The following is a 22,258-nucleotide window of genomic DNA, read 5'->3' on the forward strand; positions in this document are numbered from 1 at the left end:
GAAGAACGTGGTAATTTGTGATTAAGGAAGAATAATATGTAATAGAACAAATGATGATGGCTGATACAGACTCCCCTCTCTGAAAAATACCTTCTCATATTTCATGATGATGATGATGATGAGATATTGCCACAAGATAATTACTCACTCAGAATATATATATATATATATATATATATATATATATATATGACTTGGAGTTTAGTGTCTGTGTCTTCAGCATACAAAGAAGACGAGAAAGCCGTAAAGAAGATCATCCACAACAACGTCTCGCCCATCAACACAGACACTAAACTCCACGTCATCATTTACTACAAGACCAGAAAAACCGCAAGCCTCATCATGAAGAATAGCTGTCTTCCTCCGACAAACTCCCTGCAAGAAGTGAACGTCGTGTACCAACACACATGCACTGTTGGTGACTGCAGTCACCTAAACTCGAGGTACATTGGCTTCACATCTACAACCCTATCAAAGAGAATTACAGCACACCTACAAGACGGCGCTATAAGACGACACTACATGAATGAACACGGCATCATCCTGAAGCGACATCACATGGAAAGCAACACCACCATCCTAGTTAAAGAAAACGACAAAAGAAGACTCAAGATGACGGAAGTAGTACATATCTACTCAGAAAAACCTACCATCAACATACAACAGCAGCCAGAATCATCGTTACCATCCCAGCGACAGCCACACGGAGCTGTAGCCGGCTGCTCATTGGCCGCTTCAGACGAAACTCGATCCTCGCTCTGACTGGCTACTTGACGCGACTACCTGCTTCCGCCGCCCATATAAGCCCGCATCCTCACTAGTTGCACTCTCTCTCGAGATGGCAAGCCAGCAGCATCAAGGCCAGTTCAAATGGTACAACTATAAGCGTGGCTTTGGCTTCATCAGCGACTCCAGTACAAAAACTGACGTTTTTGTACACTACTCTGGACTAAAACGGTCCCTACAAAGACGTCTCCCTCGCGAAGGTGATAACGTACAGTTCACCGTCTGCGTGGGAGACAAAGGACCGGAGGCCCGAGAAGTCGCGAGGACCAGCCAGACACCACAAACGAGTAGTCCAAGCCGGAAACCGCTTACCAGGACATGGGATATGGAAGCGAAGATAACTGCCTGCATCTGCACGGCAAAAGCCCTTGCTGGCAGCAACTCCAGACGCCTGCAAGTCCTTATCCCTGTCCTGCTTAAGCATAACGGTCTACCTGTTATACGGATCCCACAGCAAGCCCTCGGAACCGCCAACCACCACACACCTAGACCGAGAAGAAGGCCCCAGCCGCTTCGCCAAGATGACGAGCAACCTTGCCACGACGACCCGGCAGATGAGGCTCCGATCGTCGAGGAGGAGGAGGAGGTGGAAGGAGAAGACGAGATCGTCGATGTGGAAGGCAGCGACACGGAAGAGCCACCTCCAATTGTCGAGGACCCTCCAAAAGAAGAAGAAGGCTGGACAATATCGCAAAACAAGAAGAGGAAGAAGAAGAAACCCACTGCGCCCGAAGCTGAACCAACTCCCCGCCCAAGCCCAAAGAGGGAGACAGTAGACAAGGACGGTGAGGAACCACACACCAACGACTACCAGCTAAGAAGCAAGAACACGGGCACCAGACACGAAGAGCCAGGGCAATCCCTCTCAGACTTGATAGAAGGATTCAACAAATACAGGCAAGCCTTGCTGAGACAGCAAAACAACCAGCAGAACTAAAACATCTCCACTCCCGACGCCAACAACGACGACGGTGTGGCTCTCCTTGACAGGGCCCTGCCTCCCAGCCCCCGCCCACCCACCCAAAGACGCCGCTCAACAACACTCAACATCACCCTGCACCTGGGTTAAGCCCCAGCGACTTTACTCTCCTACTAAAGCTCACTTCTTATCACCCACCTATTCTTCCCCTATCCCCACTTCCCCCCTCCTACTTTTCTATCTATCCTGACCTGACCTGAGGCCTGTCATTCTCTCTGAAGAAGCATTAACAGTCATAACTACTTATCCCTTATATTCTTCACTGGGAAAAGCAAAACTATTAATTTCTCCATCAACATTAACTCCAACACAATAACATGAGGAATTAGATAACTATTTAAAATCTCTAAGCTACATGTCATTAGCAATAAGTTGATCAGCCAGAACACCTCGGGTCGTCAGATCAGCAGGATTATCTGTACCTGGACAATAATGCCAGTCACCTGAAGAAGTCAGTGTTTTAATTTCAGTTACTGTGTTAGTAACAAACATTTTCCATCTTGTGGGATTAAACTTTATCAAAGATATAGCAACTTTTGCATCTATCCAGCAAGCTAATCTTACATTATCAGGCAAAAGCAAGGCAGATTTGACAAAGGAAATGAGACGAGCACTCAAATAATGCTTCATGTATTTTCCAGCCGAGGTAAAGTAACCTGCTTGACAGGAGCCACTTTTCTTCTGGACATAACAAAGGATACATGGAACTCCTCCTGTGATTTAGGCATACTCAAGTACACACTATAACCATAACCTTTCTCAGAAGCATTACAGAAGACATGTGTCTCCAAACCTTCAACTGAACTTAGTAGCAAATTTAGAAAATAGCATCTATATATTTCAAAGGTCTTCATTGTCTTTATGCCATCAACCCAACACTGAATCTTTGATTACAGATCATGTGGTAAAGTTTCATTCCAACCAAATCCAAGACGCCAAATTTCCTGAAAAGAAACATTTCTCTTGGTGTAGTTCAAATTAAAGTTATCATCCAAACTGAGCACCTTAAATGAAAACCGGAGGTGGGCTCTTTACTGGATATCGGATAGTCCGGTATCGCTTCTCCGGACTTCGAAACGCAGATACTCCGTACCTGCACTTCCGCGTCTAAATTTTTTTTCCCTTGGTCCGGTACCGTATCCAAAATTGTTAAAGCGTGCCCGAAAAATCTACTCCGCACCTCAAAAAATAAAACAAAATACAAGTCAATAATTCATCAGAGCTTCATATATATATATATATATATATATATATATATATATATATATATATATATATATATATATATATATATATATATATATATATATATATATATATATATATATATATATATATATATATATATATATATATATATATATATATATATATATATATATATATATATATATATATATATATATATATATATATATATATATATATATATATATATATATATATATATATATATATATATATATATATATATATATATATATATATATATATATATATATATATATATATATATATATATATATATATATATATATATATATATATATATATATATATATATATATATATATATATATATATATATATATATATATATATATATATATATATATATATATATATATATATATATATATATATATATATATATATATATATATATATATATATATATATATATATATATATATATATATATATATATATATATATATATATATATATATATATATATATATATATATATATATATATATATATATATATATATATATATATATATATATATATATATATATATATATATATATATATATATATATATATATATATATATATATATATATATATATATATATATATATATATATATATATATATATATATATATATATATATATATATATATATATATATATATATATATATATATATATATATATATATATATATATATATATATATATATATATATATATATATATATATATATATATATATATATATATATATATATATATATATATATATATATATATATATATATATATATATATATATATATATATATATATATATATATATATATATATATATATATATATATATATATATATATATATATATATATATATATATATATATATATATATATATATATATATATATATATATATATATATATATATATATATATATATATATATATATATATATATATATATATATATATATATATATATATATATATATATATATATATATATATATATATAACATCTGGATAAAAACTGTTCAATAAAAAGAGGAAGATGGCCACGTAGGCCCAAATTAAACAAAGACTGTAAAATGCCATGACACCAACCCGTGTCGTAGGCCTTCTCCAGGTCAAAAAAGACTGTTACTTGATGGTGGTGATTAGCGAAGGCCTCACAAATGGAAGACTCTAGGGATAAAAGAGCATCAGTAGTAGACCTCATCTTTTGGAAGCCGTTCTGTACCGGTGACAAGTACTTCCCCCTCTCCAAATACCACATGAGTCTTATATTTACCATCTTTTCTAACACTTTGCAAATACAGGACGTTAAAGATATAGGACGGTAGTTCGTAGCCTGGAGATTATCTTTCCCAGGCTTCGGAAATGGGAGAACCACTGCCACAGCCGAAGAAGATGGAAAGTCACCGGTATGGCTGCCAAATCATATTATAAAGATTCAAAAGAAAGTTTAAAGCAGTGTCAGACATGTGGCGCAAGAAGGCATAAGGTATATCATCTGGCCCAGGAGAAGAGTCGTGACACTGGGACAAAGCAGTCCGCAACTCGGAAGCAGAGAAAGGGACATTATAAGACTCCTCCAGCGGAAGAAAAGTTTATGCCGAGAGATTCCATTCTCTGGCGGTGACGTGCGCCCGGAGCTGCAGGATGCCTCTGGGAAACACTGGCAAAGTGCTCCGCGAAGAGGTCGGCGACATTCCTAGGGTCTGCCACCGTTCGCCCAGCAGACAACAAAATTGGTGGGGAAGGAGCAGAATACTTCCCAGCAATTCGGCGGACTTTGTTGAAGACATCCGTAAGAGGGTGCGGACGTTTATGGAAGAGACATAGGCTTTCCACGAGGCTCTTTGTGCCTCTTTCAAAACGCGGCGGGCCCGAGCTCGGCAGCGCCGAAAAGCTTCCAGGCACTGCGGGTCCCCACGATGTCGCCGGAGACGAGAGAAAGCTGCCCGTTTCTCTTTACCGCTGCAGTGCATGCTGCGTTCCACCAAGGAACGGGACGCTTAGTAAAGCGACCTGACGTCCTAGGGATTGTCTGAAGCGCTAAAGAAATAAAAAATCGGTAAAATAATCAACAGCCTCAGCACAAGTAGAAAAGTCAGCCAGCGGACGGATAAAAGAGCTAAGGTCTGTGAATCGACGCCAATCTGCCTTGTCTAAAACCCAGCGTGGTGGCCGGGACTGTGGCTCAGATTTCACAGATTCCAATAAAATCGGAAAGTGGTCACTACCGTGTAAATCCGGTAGGACTCGCCAATTAAAATCAAGGAAAGAATTAGATGTACAAAGAGAAAGATCGATAGCTGTAAAAGTCCCAGTAGGACTGTGGAAATGTGTAACATCCCCAGAATTTAAAATCTCCAATCCCTCATCCTCAATAAAAGAACCGATTAAAACCCCACGAGGATTACTAGCACCTTCATCCCACAATGGGTGACGGCCGTTAAAATCTCCCAACAAAGAAAAGGCGGAGTCAGCTGACGCACCAGGCCGTCAAGCTCACCCCTGGAGACAGGAAGCCGAGGAGGAGATATAAACTGCAGATGGTGTACAGTCGTCCCATAAAGACCTTAACAGCAACCACCTGAAGGGAGAGTTAAGTTGTACCGGGATAACAGGTATATCCTGACGGACTAGAATAGCTGTGCCACCGTGGTGGCCCTGGTCAGGAAAGGAGTGTTAAAAAGGCACGATAGCCAGGAGGACTAGAATAAGTACTATCACCTATCATAGTCTCTTGTAGAGCTACACAGGCTGGAGAGAACTCCGACAGCAAAGCTCGGAGTTCCCCCCACGAGGCGCGAAGGCCTCTACAGTTCCATTGTAGAAGCTTGAAGACGACTATTTGGGTGCAGTGGACGAGCGAGCCTTTTGAGGCTGCCCGTGACTGACCTGACTAGAAATAATCAAACGACGAGAAGACACCGGGAGTTGAGATGTGCCGGGTCGTTGGACCTCAGCCTTTCGGCTTATCGGTGGGTGATGCGAACTATCATCACTTTTACTGGTCCTCGGAGGACGAGGATCAGGCAGGACTGCACTTTCCGATACAGTTGGTCCACGAGGGACGGCTGTGACAATATCATCGGACGTCTCCATGCTCAGACCGTCCTCATCATAAGAAGCCCGATCTGAGACGGAGGGCGTCACAGAAGGCTGGACAGAAACTACTGGAGCTACCCTAGCAGAGCGGTCCCTGGAGGACTCACGATTATAAGCACCGGGAGAAAACTTAGACTGCTTATGCTGAGCTAAATCTAACGACTCCGCAGAGCCGCGGTGCCGCTTAGTTAGACCCTTGAAAGGCTTAGGAGATACAGGTGGCAAATGGACATCTACTACATGGGTGACTTTGGTCAAGTCCGTATTTTTCTCGTCACTTCTAAGAGATGACTCAACCGAGTCATCAGCCAAAATGGCAAACCTGTTAGCCAGATAAACAGGACCACCCGCCCCAACAGAGCGAGAGGTAGCAGGAGGAGTTGTCTTCGGACCGGCAGACTCAGCCGAAGAGCGAGCGGCCAATGAAGCATAGGATGTCGCACCAGTACCATCCTTCTGGCGGTACAGGAGTTCACGGCGGGCGCTACCGAGGCTGATAAACTGACTATTGGCAAGCTGTAGAATGTCCTGCTCCAGGCGATACCTGGGGCATTGCCTGGAACGTACCTGGTGAGCATCACGACAATGAAAACAATAAGCTGCACCATTGCAATGCTCCTCTGAATGCGAGTCGAGTGCAGAGCAATTACCACATCGGGAAGCTTCCTTACACGAGCTTTTCCCGTGACCGTACCCATAGCATGAGAAGCACTGAAGAGGGCGAGAAACAAAGCGCCTCACCCTAAGGTTGATAGGACCGATATTAACACGGTCAGGAAGGGTGGACCCAAAAAAGGTGAGAAGGACCATGTTGGAGGAGTTCCTCATCTTAGTCACCTTTTGTACTGAGCTAGGGCACATTGCTAGTATTTCCTCTTCTGGGAATTCATAGAGGTCTTGGCTATAAACACAACCTTTGCTATAGTTAAAGGTGGGATGAGCCTTAACAGTCTCAAACATGCTGTCAGAAGGGCATGGGAGATGTTGCAACATCCTAGCTTGCGTAAGATCTTTTGCTCGCACAAGCACCCCCTTCCCATACTTTTTCAGATTCCCCTCAGGAATCGTGCCGATTTCTTTGGACAGGTACCGGGAGGCATGGATGAAATTCCACGCCCATTTCTATAGTACGCCACAAACCAACGTGGAGGTGGGATCTGGCGGACTGCTGGAACTGAATTCTCTAAATAGTTTTCAAAAACATTTGGGATGTAATCCATGTCACTGTCTGAAATATTACGTGACTGGAGAAATTCAGTTTTAAAGCCATGGCCGGCGAGGGGCAGAGATGCTACATGTTCATAAGCTAAACGAGCTTCATCACATGACATAAACGTTACATAGCAGCGGTTAGAAGGAAAGTCCTTATCATAAACCAGTCGAATGCGAACAACCGTACCATACGCCTTGAGAAGTGAGTGCAAGGCATGATAGGAAAATGATGGATTAACATTTACCATTACAAGAGAGTCATATGCAGCAGAAATGCATCCCTCAAAAGAACTTCCAGAACAGGAGACTGCTGTGGGAGGCCCTTGTGGAGGGGAATCCTCCTCCTTACTCAGACCTGAAGATGACGTCTCGTGGGCCAGGTCAGCCACCTCACGAGAACCTGAATGTTTTTGTGTTTTCCCATAAAAACAGCTACACAAAAATTGGCTCCAGGGGCAAGGAAACCACCTACTGGGACTACAATGGGAGGAGCGCTGGCTGCCGTGGACGGGTACCTCGTCCCCATGCGGACCAATCGTTTTAAAAAAAGGCCCCACATGATACGAATGTTTGTCTACGACAGAGCTGAGACCCCCCTCTCAAAGCATCCCAGCCTGGACACCCAACCATCCAGCACAGGACGGCCCCTATTGGGCGATCCCTCCAGCGGGTGGCTCCGCTGGTCCACTGGCAGCCTACGTAGGTTCCATTTAGTCTGGCCCCTCACTGGCGACCTTACTAGCATGGGTAGCCCTCTCCCCCTCGAAAGGGCAGAGCAGGGGCCTAAGCCCCCTCTGGCCTCGCTCACCAGGTCACAGTGGCATGCAAGCCCCCCCACCACGACAAGGCGGTTCCCATCTGGGGGGGAGATTTACTTGGGATTTTCAGTGCATTTTATTTGATTACATTTGCTATACCTAATTAAGCCATTTTTAGCTAAGCCAGGGCATATCAACCAAATTATTCCAATCAAGTGCTTATCACATGTACACGGCGGGAGCCGCCGCGGTACAGTGGAACCATACGCGCTTTGGGGTCTGAAGGGTCTCCAAGCGCACGGGTCCAAATCCTGTCCACAGTCCGAGTGTAGGTTGGGCTTCCTTATTCGGGGCAACGGTTTTCTAGTGGGTTGGCTTTGAGATAAAAGATACCCTAAACAGTATCCCCTTTAGCCCATAAATTCCCGTGAAAAGCCCACATGGTAAAAAAAAAAAACTATTGTCCTTTGTATATTTCATAATTCAATAACTTATTCTTTGTAGTATAATGAATAGTGTGCCAAGAGATCCTAGATTTGAAACCCAGCAGGACAAGGCAGATATCAGTCTTCTTGCATGACTGCTTCTACATTGGAGACTTAATACTCGAACTTAATTAATTCCAAATGCCTGTTCGAGTTTCAAAGAGTTCGATTACCAATACTTAATAATCAGGTAATTCGTTCTAACTTTAACAAAGCCTTAAGTTTACAATTTTTTTTTCATAATTTTTATTTGTAAGTGAAGGCTGGTGATGGATAACGTAGAAGAGGAGAGAGGACGAGTCATCATCCATATAAAATGACTCATAACACGGTATGATTCTTATGAACCCTCTATTGGAAGGCATATGCACTCTCGCTACATTCCTTATTTCTACCACTATAAGCCTAATTGGTGTCATTGCAAGTTTCTAAATAAAAAAAAAAAGCAACCGAAAGAACACAAAAGAAAGTTGATATTCTTTTGACCGCGGGGTGGCGTTGAAACTAGGGATGTGCACCGGCATCCGGTATATCAGAATACCGGTATTTTTGCTTTGCTAATTATTATAATCGATTATTATTAATTAGTATTACCATTATCAGAACTTGACAACCATGTGTTTGAGTAGCAAAATTTTTTTCGAGTACCAGGTTGAACTTTTGCATTCGAATATTGAAAGTTCGATTTTAAAGACGTTCGAGTATTGAGTCTCCATTATATTACAAGGCAGTCTTTAAGCGTTGGATATAAGTCGCGTGTTGTACACTGCCGTGTAGAAGTTGTCCTTCGCTATAGATTTTCCATTACAATATTTGCTTATGTATAGTGCCATGTAGAAAGTTAACTCTTGTTTGTACAAGACATATAGTATGTTATATAATGAATTCATATACAACCTAGGTACTAGCACCTTGTGTTAACAAATACAATTATAATGTAACAAATGTTTACAGCTAGAAGTCTTCTGAGATATAATAAAGATATTTTATTTACAGATTTCATGCTGTAAGAAAACCCAACAATGGCCTGCGATGTCCGGTCAATCCAGACAACATGAAGTACCAACAACAAGTTTATATGGCCACTGATTACTAAATATTATGCATTTAGCACTGATAATTAACATACCTACCATCATGACGTTCTTCAATTTTAAGGCATTACCATGATGCATAGAGTCATGATCACTCTGTCAATGATAGAAGATATCATAGTAGTAGTTATTATCAGAGATAAATTTCTTTGACATGTGTATGATGTATGGATAAAAAAAATAGGTTTATACTATGTAAGCGTGTGAGTATTTATCTAGTTTACCAAGTTATATTGTAAAGGGTTCGAGCGGGGCTTATAATGTCCTGTCTCCATATCTCCATATCTTCTTAGAAGCTGTGCATATTATGTGTTGCAACAACTTCATCATTCAAAGTATTCCACTTATCCATCGTTCTATGTGGAAAACTATATTTGCCTATCTATCTTATACATTGTTATTAGGTTCCCTTTTTCTCTTTTACCTTGTAAGATTGGCAATCTTATATCATTCAGTCTTTCTTCGTATGTTAGGTTCTTTATTTCCGCCACCGTTTTTGTAGCTATTATCTGGGTCAGTTCTAATTTTCTTATATCTTTTTCAAACATGGCGACCATACCACAGCTCTATGTTCCATCTGTAGATGTATCATAGTTGTAATATTTTTCTTCCTCATATCCTTGTCCAGGTAGTGAAGTGCCACTCTAATATTAGTCAACAATTCATATGTTGTTCCAAATGTTTTGCTTATGTGTTTTCCGGGACTCAGAGTTTCTTGTATAACCACTACCAGATCTTTTCCTTCTTTAGTCTTTATCATATGCTGCTTTCCCATCAAATAGTTTCATATTGGTCATCTCTGACTCTTTCCTAATTCCATTACATGGCAATTCTTGACACTGAATTCTAACTTCCACTTCTTACTCCATTCATAAAATTTGTTTATATCTTCCTGCAGTAGCAAACAGTTTTCTCTGGTCTTAATTATTCTTAACAATTTTGTGTCATCAGCACATATACTTGGTCACTTCATACAGTATGTCGTTTACATATAACTGGACCATAATGGGAGCGAACACTGACCACTGTGCCACTCCACTTGATACTTTACTCCCAGATCAGAGCAAGTACGTCTCTTTATATTAGCTAGATTAACGTCCTGTGCGAGGACTACCCAGTAGTGGTTACGAGGCATGGAGGTCCTCTCCTCGTCCACTACTGGGCGGGGAATGGGACAACACCCGCCCCGTGTACCCCTACCTTTAGGCCATAACCCACTGGGATTGCCCGGCTCTGAGGCCAGAAACGTAACCCAGTGGGCCGTCATCCCGAACTCGCCAAGGCTCTACTGTAAGAGGGATCAGTGGGTTTAGTCCCCAGACAGCAAAAGGCCCCCAGCGGCCTCCCCCCGCAGCAAGATAGAGAACTTGAAACGAGGGTATCGGCGCCGGATTAGTGAAGCTGTTAACGGTATCTGAAGCCGGCAGATACCCATTACTCTGCGGCCGTGGATTAGGTTTCAGGAGAAGGAATAGTCCGTCAAGTAATCCCTAATCCAATCTAATATTATTCCTCTCAATCCTTCTATGTTCTCCAATTTCCAAAGTAGTCTGTTGTGAGGGACTTTATCAAAAGCTTTGTTTATGTCCAGGTACACAGCGTCCTTCCATCTATCTCTGCGCTCCAGTCCTTCCACTACTCTTGAGCAGAAACTTAATAAACTCGACACACATGACCTTCCAGTCCTGAACACAAATTGTTTGTTCAATATAACTTGCTTCTCTTCCAGATTTTTAACCAACTTTTCTTTGCTAACAATTTCACATATCTTCCCCACAACACTTGTAAGTGACACCTGTCTGTAATTTAGTGGCTCAGTTGACTTTCTTCCTTTGATTATTGGGATTATGTTGGCTCTCTTTCATTCCAGTGGTACTCGCTCTTCCTTTAATGAGCTTGTAACCATTTTCCAAACTGGTTTTAACAATTGATCTTTACATTCCTTTAGTTCCCTGCCCGACACACCATCCGATCTCATCACTTTTCTGACATCCAAATTTTCTAGTAGTCTTCCAATTTCTTCTTTGTGCGCTATGATTTCTTGCAAGCCTTAAAAAATGCAATGTCCTATTTGGTTCTGCAAAATACACTTACGTGAAAACAGTCTTAAAATTCTCATTAATTATTTCACCCATTTTCTCTGCTGTTTGGCATGCCTTCCCTCCTTTAACTATTTTTTTCTACTGCTTACTTGCTTTTCATCGTACCATTTATATACTTGTAAAAAAAACTTGGGTTCATCATCGTTTTTTCTCACTACATCTTTCTTAAACTTTCTATCCACCTCTCTCGTTACTCTAATATATTCATTTCTCACAACCTTATACTTCTGTCTGTAGTTTTCATCTTTCAATTTTTTTTTTTTGAGTTTATTAAAAAATTTTTTCCTCTTAGCTTCTACACATCTGCAATTGTACCAAGCTTGTATACTTTTCTATACTATATAGATAGGTGCGTATTTCTTCACTCTTTCGTTATGTTTATTTAGGAATATTTCCTTTTCCCCTTTACTGTCCTTCCGTTCATAATATTCCTCCAATTTATTTCACCAAAAAAAATTCTGAACTTTTAAAAATTTGCTCTAGCATAATCTAATCTCTTTTTTTTTTTTTTTATTCCTCTCTGTATCTTATCACATCTTCCTCCTGGGTTTCCAACACTAGTGTTACGTGGTCACTTCATTCCATCGGACTAAGGTATTGTATGCTGGTTTCTTTGTGAACATTAAGTCAAGCATTGATGGTTCTTCTTCTCTATACTGTGTTGATTCCTCCACCCACTGATCCAATGGATGGATAGTTAACTGCAACAACTCCTTGCTCTACAATCAAGCATTACCCATTTCAGTAAGTAGGTAGTAGACACCTAGCAAAACGATAATTTACTCCCAGCGGGAGAAGTGAAATTTCCATTAAAGCTAGTTGTGATCTCACTGAATATTTCCCTTTCTCTCTCAAAATTCATAAAGGGGCAGTCACAGGTTGCCCTCTAAAGAAAACTTTCCTTCTTTACACAAAACTACCTGCACTTACCACACACACACCCTTCACTTAAAATTCAAAATAAAAAAATGGCGACTCCAATACCCATCCTCGGAGTCCCCTTGCTGGAAGGGGGTCCAGGACCAGATATGTCCCAAAGTCGGACTCCTCTCTTATTGATGACCACAAATATCTTGACACCTCCCTTAACGTTTTTCTACATTAACTTCTCTAACGTTCCCGGTTTTACATCTATTTTTTAATCTTCGGAACACCACCTCTCCTTTTTCTAAATGTCATATCCTTTTCCTCACCGAAACACAGCTGTCTGAGGCGACTGTCAGTAACACCTTCTCTGTTCCTCCCTACTTTCTCTATTATAATTTTGTCTCCAAAGCTGGATGTTGCGTCTATGTGCCCAATGACATAACTTGCTCTCGTGCCCACGCTCTTAAGTATTCCGAGTTTTCCACCATCTGGCAACGACTCAATAATCACTCTCTAAGGTTATATGTGCTGTCTATCTCTCCCCTAACTTCTCTGACTGTCGTAAATTCTTGGAGATTTCAATGTCCACCACCAGCTTTGACTTTTCTCTCCCTTCACTGACCTTCCTGGTGAAGTAGCCTTCATCTTTGCTATCCTCCTTGACGTAGAGCAACTGGTGCAACATCCTACTCGTATTCCTGACCGTCTTGGAGATATGCCCAACATTCTTTACCTCTTTTTTACCTTTAATCCTTCTGGTTATGCTGTTACCGTCTCATCTCCGCTGGACTCCTCCGATCACAATCTCATTTCTGTATTTTGTTCTATTTCTCCAGTTTCTCTTCAAGATCCTCCTCAGCGGAGGTGCGTCTTGCGTTTTTCCTCTGCCGGTTGAGGGGACCTGAGAAGGTATGATGCTGATTTCCCCTGGAATGATTACTGTTTCCAAATCAGAGACCCATCTCTTTGTGCTGAACGCATAAGAAAGGTGATAGTGTTTGACTTGGAGGCGTAAATTCCTCATTCTCTCTCTCAACCTAAACCTTCTAAACCATAGTTTAACACATCCTGTTCTCGTGCTATACATGATAGAGGTTACCCACAAAAGGTACTTGAGCCTTCCATCTCCTGAATCTCACGCACTTTATATTTTTGCCCAGAATCATGCCAATTCTGTTCTTCAACTTGCCAAACATTCCCTCATAAATAGAAAATGTCAACATCTTCCAAAAAAAATTCCCCACGAGACTTCTGGCATCTACCCAAAAACATCTCTAATAACTTTAATTCTTCATCTTTCCCTCCTGTATTTCATCCTGAAGGCACCACTGCCATCCCTTCTGTCTCTAAAGCTGAACTCTTCTCTCAAATTTGCTAACAACTCAACTTTGGATGATTTTGGACTTGTCCCTCCCTCTCCTCCTCCGTCTGACTATTTCATGTCTTCAATTTAAATTCTTCGTAATGATCATTTCCATGCCATCACAGGCCTAAACCCTTGGAAGGCTTGTGGACCTCATGGGGTCCCTCCTCTTGTTCTCAAAAACTGTGCTTCCATGCTTGCACCTTGCTTCGCCAATCTCTTTCAACTATGTTTATCAACTTCTACCCTTCTTTTTTGCTGGAAGTTTGCCAACAGTCAGCCTGTTCTTAAAAAGGGTTTCTAACCAATCAAACTACCGTCGTGTAACTATAATCTCTTACTTGTATACATTTAAAAAAAAATACCCAGAATTTTTTTTTATGTAGAAGAATGGGCAGCTAAGGGCAACTAGATATTTAAAAAAAAAAGCTCACATGATATTGGTACTCTAAAAGGAAGGGTTATCAAAACTTAGGGAGCAAATGCCATTACATCTCTTTCTTGAAGGAAGTCAAGACGTAGAAAGTACAGAAACAGGCAGAGTTCCAAAGTTTACCAGTGAAAGGTATGAATAATTGGGAGTACTGGTTAACTCTTGCGTTAGAGAGTTTGACAGAAAAGGAATGAGCGGAAGATGAAAGCCTTATGCTGCGAAGCTGCGGGAGGAGGGGAGGCATGCCGTTAGCAAGATCAGTAGAGCATGGATATAGCGATAAAAAGATAAAAAGAGATGCAGAATTTAAGCGGTGAGAAAGAGGCTGAAGACAGTCAGTCAGAAGTGGGGATTTGATGAGACGAAAATCTTTTCATTCCACTCTTTCTAATAAATTTGTGTGAGTGAATGCCCCCAAGCATGCAAAGAATACTCCATATAGGGTGGATAAGGCAGTTGGAGGAGCTAGAAAAACTGTTGAAGACGCCGCAGAACGCCTAATTTCATAAAAACTGTTTTATCAAGAGATGTGATGTGAAATTTCCAGTTAAGATTGTGAGTAAAGGATATTCAGTGTGGAAAAGGGAGACAGTTGAGTGCCATAAAAGAAGAGGGGATGGATAGTTGTCTGGAAGGTTGTGTCGAATTGATAGATGGAGGAATTGAGTTTTTGAGTCATTGAAAATTACTTTTAATTAAACTACAATTACTTTTAAATTATTTTTTTGTCACAATCGGAAATCTTACAAAGATCAGAGGTCAGGCATTCTGTGGCATCCTTGCGTGATCTGTTGACTTCCTGAAGGGTTAGTCGTCTTTGAAAACACGTGTGGAGATGTGGAGTGGTGTCATTAGCGTAGGAGTGGATAGGGAAAGAAGTTTGGTTAAGGTCATTAAGAAATAATAGAAAGAGAGTGAGTGACTAGACTCAATCCTCAGGAACACCACTATTAATAGATTTAGGAGAAGAACAGTGGCCGTCTACCAAAGCAGCAATAGAACAGTCGGAAAGGAAACTTGAGATAAAGTGTCAGAGAATGATAGAAGCTGTATGTGGTTAGTTTGAAAATCAAAGCTTTATGCCAGACTATATCAAAAGCTTTTGATATGTTTAATGCGAAAGCAAAGGTTTCACAGAAATCTCTAAAAGAGGATGACCAAGACTCAGTAAGGAACGCCAGATGATCAGCAATAGAGTGACTTTGACGGAAGCCATGCTGGCGATCAGATAGAATATTGTGAAGTGACATGTTTAAGAATCTTCCTATTCAGGATAGATTAAAAACTTTAGACAAGCAAGAGATTAAAGCTATAGGACGGTAGTTAGAGGGATTAGAACGGTCACCCTTTTTTAGGTACAGGCTGAATGTAGGAAAACTTCCAGCAAGAAGGAAAGGTAGAAGTTGACAGACAAAGTTGAAATGCTAGTGAAATGCCAAGGTGCAAGCACAGAAGCAAAGTTTTTGAGAACAATAAGAGGTACCCCATTAGGTCCATAAGCCTTCCGAAGATTTAGGCCAGCGAGGGCATGGAAAATATCATTGAGATCAATTGGTCAGGAATACGAGTAGAGCGTTGCACCAGCTGCTAAAGTTCATAAAAGATAGTGAAGTTGAAGCCTAGTTCACCAGGATGGTCACTGAAGGGAGAGGAAAGCCAAAGCTGGTGGTGAACATTGAAATCTCCAAGGATAGAGATCTCTGCGTAAGGGTAGAGGGACAAAATGTGCTCCGCTTTAAAAGTTAAGTAGTCAAAGAATTTACTATTATCAGATAAATTTAGTTACAGTGTGACTATTGAGCCAGATGGTGAAAAACTCGGAAGATTCAAGAGCGTGGACACGATAGCACATAGACGCAACATCCAATTTTGGAACGAAAATGAGAATAGAGATAGTAGGAGGGAACAGAGAAGAACCTATTCTCAGTTGCCTCACACAGTATGTTCCAGTGAGGAAAAGAAGATGAGGTTCAGTAGAGTAGAGGTGGTGTTCCACAGATTGAAAATTAGAACTAACACAGCGAATGTTGCAGAAGTTAATGTTGAAAAGTTGCGGGAGGTGTCACGACGTTTGCAGTTGTCGTCAAGAGAGCAGTCCTTTCTGAGGACTTTTCTGGTCCCCTCCCTAGAAGGGGACTCCGAGGTTGGGTTTGGAGTACACATTTTTTTTCTTTTATTTCAAATGTGGTAAGTGCATATAGTTTCGAGTGAAAACGGAGAGTTGTCTTTAGAGGGCAGGCTGTGACTGCTCCCTTGAGTTGAGGGATCACGACTAACTTTAATAGAAGGTTCACAGCATCCCCTAAACTAGTGCTATACGACTTCGTTGGGAGTATATATCGTTTCGATAGGTGTCTACTATTCCTCTAAATAGGAAGATTCTTAAATACCTTTCACTTCACAATCTTCTGTCTGATAGTCAGTATGGCTTCCAACAGGGTCGCTCATCTGGTAATCTTCTGGCTTTCCTTAGTGTGTCTTGATTATCCTATTTTGGACATTTCGGTGAAACTTTAGCTATCTCGTTATAACTATCAAAAGCTTTTGATAAAGTATGGCATAAAGCTTTGATATTCAAACTGCCCTCCTACTGATTCTATTCACCTCTCTGCATCTTTATCTCTAGTTTTCTTTCCGATCCTTCCCTTGATACTGTGGTGGACGGCCACTGTTCTTCTTCTAAATCTATTAATTGTGATGTTCCTTTGGTTTCTGTCCTATCACCCACTGTCTTTCTATTGATAATTAATTATCTTAAAAGAAAATTTCTTGCTCTATCCACTCCTACGCTGATGATACCACCTTACATCTTTCCACGTCCTTTCAGAGATAACCAATCCATCAGGAAGTCAAAAATCAAACAGGGTCGCTACAGAACGCCTGACTTTTGATCTTTCTTAAATTTCCAATTGAGGCAGAGAAAATCTTGTAGTTTTCAATGCCTAAAATCTCCTTTCCTCCATCTATCATCTCGACTCTTTTTTTTTCCAGACCGCTATCCCTTCTTCTTCAATGACACTCAACTGCCTCCCTCTTCCTTAATGAATATGCTCGGCCTGTTTTTACTCATAATCTTAACTGGAAACTTCTCATCTCATCTCTTGCTAAAACAACTTCTATGAAGTTTGGTGTTCTGAGGTGTCTTCGCCAGTTTTTCTCCCCCCTTCAACTGCTTACCCCTTACAGTGGCCTAATCCATCCTTGTATGGAGTACTTTTTGCATGTTTTAAGGGAGCTCCACTTACATAGTTTTATTAGGTAGGGTGGAATCAGATGCTTTTCGTCTCATCAACTCCTTTCTTCTCACTGACTGTCTTCAGCCTCTTACTCACCGCCGAAATGCTGTATCTTTTTATTTTTTTTATCTTTTATTGTTATTTTCATGGTAACTGCTCCATAGATCTTGGTAACGGCATGTCTCCCCTCCTTCTGCGGACTCGCTGCACAAGGCTTTCTTCCTCTCATCAAAAGCTTCTGATAGAGTCTGACACAAAGCTTTGATTTCTAAACTGCCCTCGTACGGTTTCTATGCTTCTTTCTGCATCTTTATCTCATGTTTGTTTACCGAACATTGAAATTCAGCCGTGGTAGATGTCCATTGCTCTTCTCCTAAATCTATTAACAGTCATTTTCCATAGTTTTCTTTTCTATTACCCATTCTCTATCTATTATTCTTTAATGACCTTCTTAACCAAACTTCTTGCCCTATCCACTCCTACGCTGATATCACCCTACATCTTTCCACGTCCTTTCAGAGACGACGAGCCCTTCAGGAAGTCAACAGATTACGTAGGGACGCCACAGAATGCCTGATTTTATCTTTCTAAGATTTCTATTTGGGGGCAGAGAAAACTTAGCAGTTTTAGCAGTTTTCAATACCTCAAAAACTCAATTTCTCCATTTATCAATTCGACAGAACCTTCCAGATAACTATCCACTCATCATTAATGCCTCTCATCTGTCTCCCTCTTCCATACTGAATGTCGTCGGTCTGTTCTTTATTCATAATCTTAACTGGAAACTTTACATTTCATCTCTTGCTAAAACAGCTTCTATGAAGTTAGCGTTCTGCGGCGTCTCCGCCCATTTTTCTTGCCCTTTTAACTACTTACTCTGTACAAGGGCCTTATCCGCCCTGTATAGAGTACTCTGTATGTTTGGCGGGGATTCCACTCTATACAGCTTTATTAGATAAAGTGGAATCAAAAGCTTTTCGTTTCATCAACTCCTCTCCTCTGACAGACTGTTTTCAGCCTCTTTCTCACCGCCGAAATGTTGCATCTCTTTTAATCTTTAATCGCTATTTTCATGCTAAGTGCTCTATTGATCTTGCTAACTGCATGCCTTCCCTACTCCTGCGGCCTTGTTGCACAAAGCTTTCTTCGTCCTCTCATCCCTATTCTGTCCAACCCATATAATACAGTTAGCCAATATTCTCATTCATTTATGCCTTTCACTGGTAAACTCTGAAACGTCCTACCTACTTCTGTATCTATGAACTTGAAGTTTTTTTTTAACTCAAAAATTAGGATACATCTCTTCCTGTTCACTGTGTTCCTCACCAAATCTTTCTTTTTCCTTAATTACTTGTATTACTTTGACTTTTGTGTTTTCTTGGATGTCTCTTCGCTACCTCTGAAAATTTGACTTTTTCTTTTTTCCTGATCTTTCCTCGTGGTATTTATTATTTCCCTCAATTTTATTTCACTCATTCCACTTTTAGTTTTGCCTGCCCCATCCATTTCTCTTGTAAGATTTTTTAATGATTTCTCATATTTGATTATTTCTTTAACTCCTGCATTTCTTCTTTCATCACTTGGTTTACTTCTTTTACTTTCTCACATTGCTCTATTCTCTCATTTTGTTGTGTTTTTTTTTTATTACTATGTCTTGTTTTTCCATTATAATTGATAGTGCTTCCTTCATGTATCTAATCTCCCTCTCAACACTCACCAACTTTCTCATATTACCTTTTCCTCCCTATGACCTGGAAACTCCTTATCAGTGCATTCCTCACTCAGCTTTCTCAGGCCTACTGGAGTTCCAATAACTCCTGTAGCTTCAATAACTCTTGGGTTCTCCAGACATGATGAATGTTTTGAAAACGCATCCAAATCGATTAATATGGAGACAGGAAATCTCTATGGCCCCATTTCCCCTTTTACATACAATCTAGGCCAGTGCGCCTGCTTCACAACGCTTGTTGTATCACTCTGGGAGCTCTTTGAAACCAACCTCTCTAAACGATCTGTGTGTGTGCGTGCGTGTGTGTGTGTGTGTGTGTGTGTGTGTGTGTGTGTGTGTGTGTGTGTGTGTGTGTGTGTGTGTGTGTGTGTGTGTGTGTCATTGTCCTCATTTCCCTATCTGTTAAGTCATCCACCTTAAGATATTTTCCTATATTCTTCCCATGTGGTCTATTTTCCATAGGAGTCTATGTGGTATTATGTCGAAAGCCTTCTTAATATCTAGATACACCCTTGTACTTCGTCTATTACTCTTGTATGAAAGCTTAATAAATTTGTTATCCATGGTCTTTCTTTACTGAAACCTCCAGATATTCTAATAATTTTTCTTTGATACCAAGTTCGCACATCTTTCCCACAACACAAATTAGAGAAACTGGTTTATGAATTAAGGGCTCAGTCTTTATATATGGACTACATCTGCTCTTTTCCACTATTTTGGTACCTTTCCTTTCATTAGAGAGTTATTATGTTCAAAATGAGTTCCACCAGTTGTTCTCTACTTTCTTTCAGTGTCTATCCTGACGCTTCACCTGGCCCCATTGCCTTTCTTACATCCATCTTCTCTAGTAATTCTCTAATTTTGTTTTTCTACCACAACGTCTCTTAATCATTCTTTTTTCGCTTGGCTGCTTGGCTCTAAGAACTCTCCCTCTTCATTAAATACTGATTTAAAGTTCTCATTCATAAGTTCTCATTTCTTCTAGTGTCTTATGTATCCTATTTCCCTTAATCAACGTAGTGATTTCCTCTCTGTTTGTCATTTACCCATTTATATATTTATACTTACTTTTATACCTCTCACTACATAGTTTTTCAAAATTTCTCTCCTTCTGTCTTTTATCTTAATATATTCTTTTCGTACCAATTTTATACTACTTATTATTTACTTCATTCCGTTGCTTCCATAATTTTTTCCAAGCTACATCCGTATACTTATTAGCTTTTGGCACATATCGCATTATATTACATGTGTTTGCTCTCTTTTACTCTGTACTCGGAAAACTATCTCTACTTCCTCGTATGTCAAAATCGTCAGCCAGAATTAGGGGAGCAAATGCCTCGATACCTCCCTCTTAAAAGAAGACAAGTTGTAGGAATTCGGAAATACAGATGCAGGGAGGGAGTTCCAGAGTTTACCAGTAAAAGGGATGAATGATTGAGCGTACTGGTTAACTCTTGCATTAGAGAGTTGGACAGAATAGGGAGGAGAGGAAGAAGAAAGCCTTGTGCAGCGTGGCCGCAGGAGGAGGGGAGGCATGCAGTTAGCAAGATCAGTAGAACAGTTACCATGAAAATAGCGATAAAATATAGAAAGGGATGCAACATTTCGGCGGTGAGAAAGAGACTGAACACAGTTAGTTAGAGGAGGGGAGTTGATGAGACGAAGAGCTTTCGATTCCACCCTATCAAGCAAAGCTGTGTGACTGGAACCCCCCCAAACATGCGAAGAGTACTCCATACAGGGACGGATAAGGCCCTTATACAGAGTAAAAACTACAGTGTTTTCCCTCCATTTCTGAGTTTTAGTGCCTAAAATGCTACAAAAAAAAAAAAAATAACCCATTATAGGCATATTTCATTTCATTAAATAAATAATGTGTAATCATGCATTTTGCCTACATTTCTGTATTTTGGTGCTGAAAAAAAATAAAATAACATGTTTTTGTTACTTTTACTTTAGCTTCTCTACGTTGGCATGTTTTCATCAATATCATGGTTTGAAGCACAACAATGTAAAATAACTTGAATATACAAAATTTTCAATCGAGATGTTTTTTTTTTCATAAAACACATTAAAAACACATAAATAAGATGTTTTAACAAATGTAATATATTTACTTGTTTTGCCGGAATATCTGATTTTTTGAGCATATTATGTACCAATTTTTCACATATTTCAGTTACTTTATTCATGAAACACCTCAAACACGCATAAATAAGACGTTTTAACAAATATAGACTTTTGGCGCATAAAATGCTGGAAAGCACCAAAAGAACCCATTTTAGTAATAGTTCAGTTACTTAAACAAATTGTGTGTAATCATGCATTTTGCCAGCATTTCTGTTTTCGTGCAAGAAAAAAACTGAAAAGTAACAAAATTACACGCTTTTCTTACTTTTACTTTGGTGTCTCTATATTGGCTGGTCTTCCTCAATCCTATCATTTTCAAGGATAACATTATAAAATTACTTGCATACACAAAATTTTCAATCGAGATACATAATACATAAATAAGACAGTTTAGCATATACGTATAGTGATTTGCATGCATTTCTACTAAAATAACACATTTTTGTTACTTTACCGTTGCTGTCTCTATTTTATCTTGTTTTCACAAATTTTATTGCTTTCAAGCATAACAATGTAAAATGCCTTAAATATAAAAAATTTCAATCGAGATAGTTTCTTTTTACCATAAAGTACATTAAAAACACATAAGTAAGACGATTTAACAAATAGGGTGTTTTGCCTGCATTTCTGAGTTTTGTTGCATAAAATGCTGGAAAAAAACAAAATAACCCATTTTTGACAAATTTCAGTTCCTAAAACA

The 22,258-nt window shown here is 39.7% G+C and overlaps 1 protein-coding gene across 1 annotated transcript in view; it reads left to right on the forward strand.

Annotated features, from left to right (window-relative positions):
* Positions 1–10,390, forward strand: part of LOC123511985 (isthmin-1-like) — a 33,288-nt gene extending 22,898 nt beyond the window's left edge. Inside the window, exon 5 of the mRNA XM_045268094.1 lies at positions 9,598–10,390. Coding sequence (XP_045124029.1) covers positions 9,598–9,697 — 100 coding nt within the window. The 3' untranslated portion in view covers positions 9,698–10,390. The remainder of the gene's footprint in view (positions 1–9,597) is intronic.
* The last annotated feature ends 11,868 nt before the right edge of the window (positions 10,391–22,258 follow it).

The sequence above is a fragment of the Portunus trituberculatus genome, chromosome 32 (assembly GCF_017591435.1).
Source record: "Portunus trituberculatus isolate SZX2019 chromosome 32, ASM1759143v1, whole genome shotgun sequence".
Classification (NCBI taxonomy): Eukaryota; Metazoa; Arthropoda; class Malacostraca; order Decapoda; family Portunidae; genus Portunus; species Portunus trituberculatus.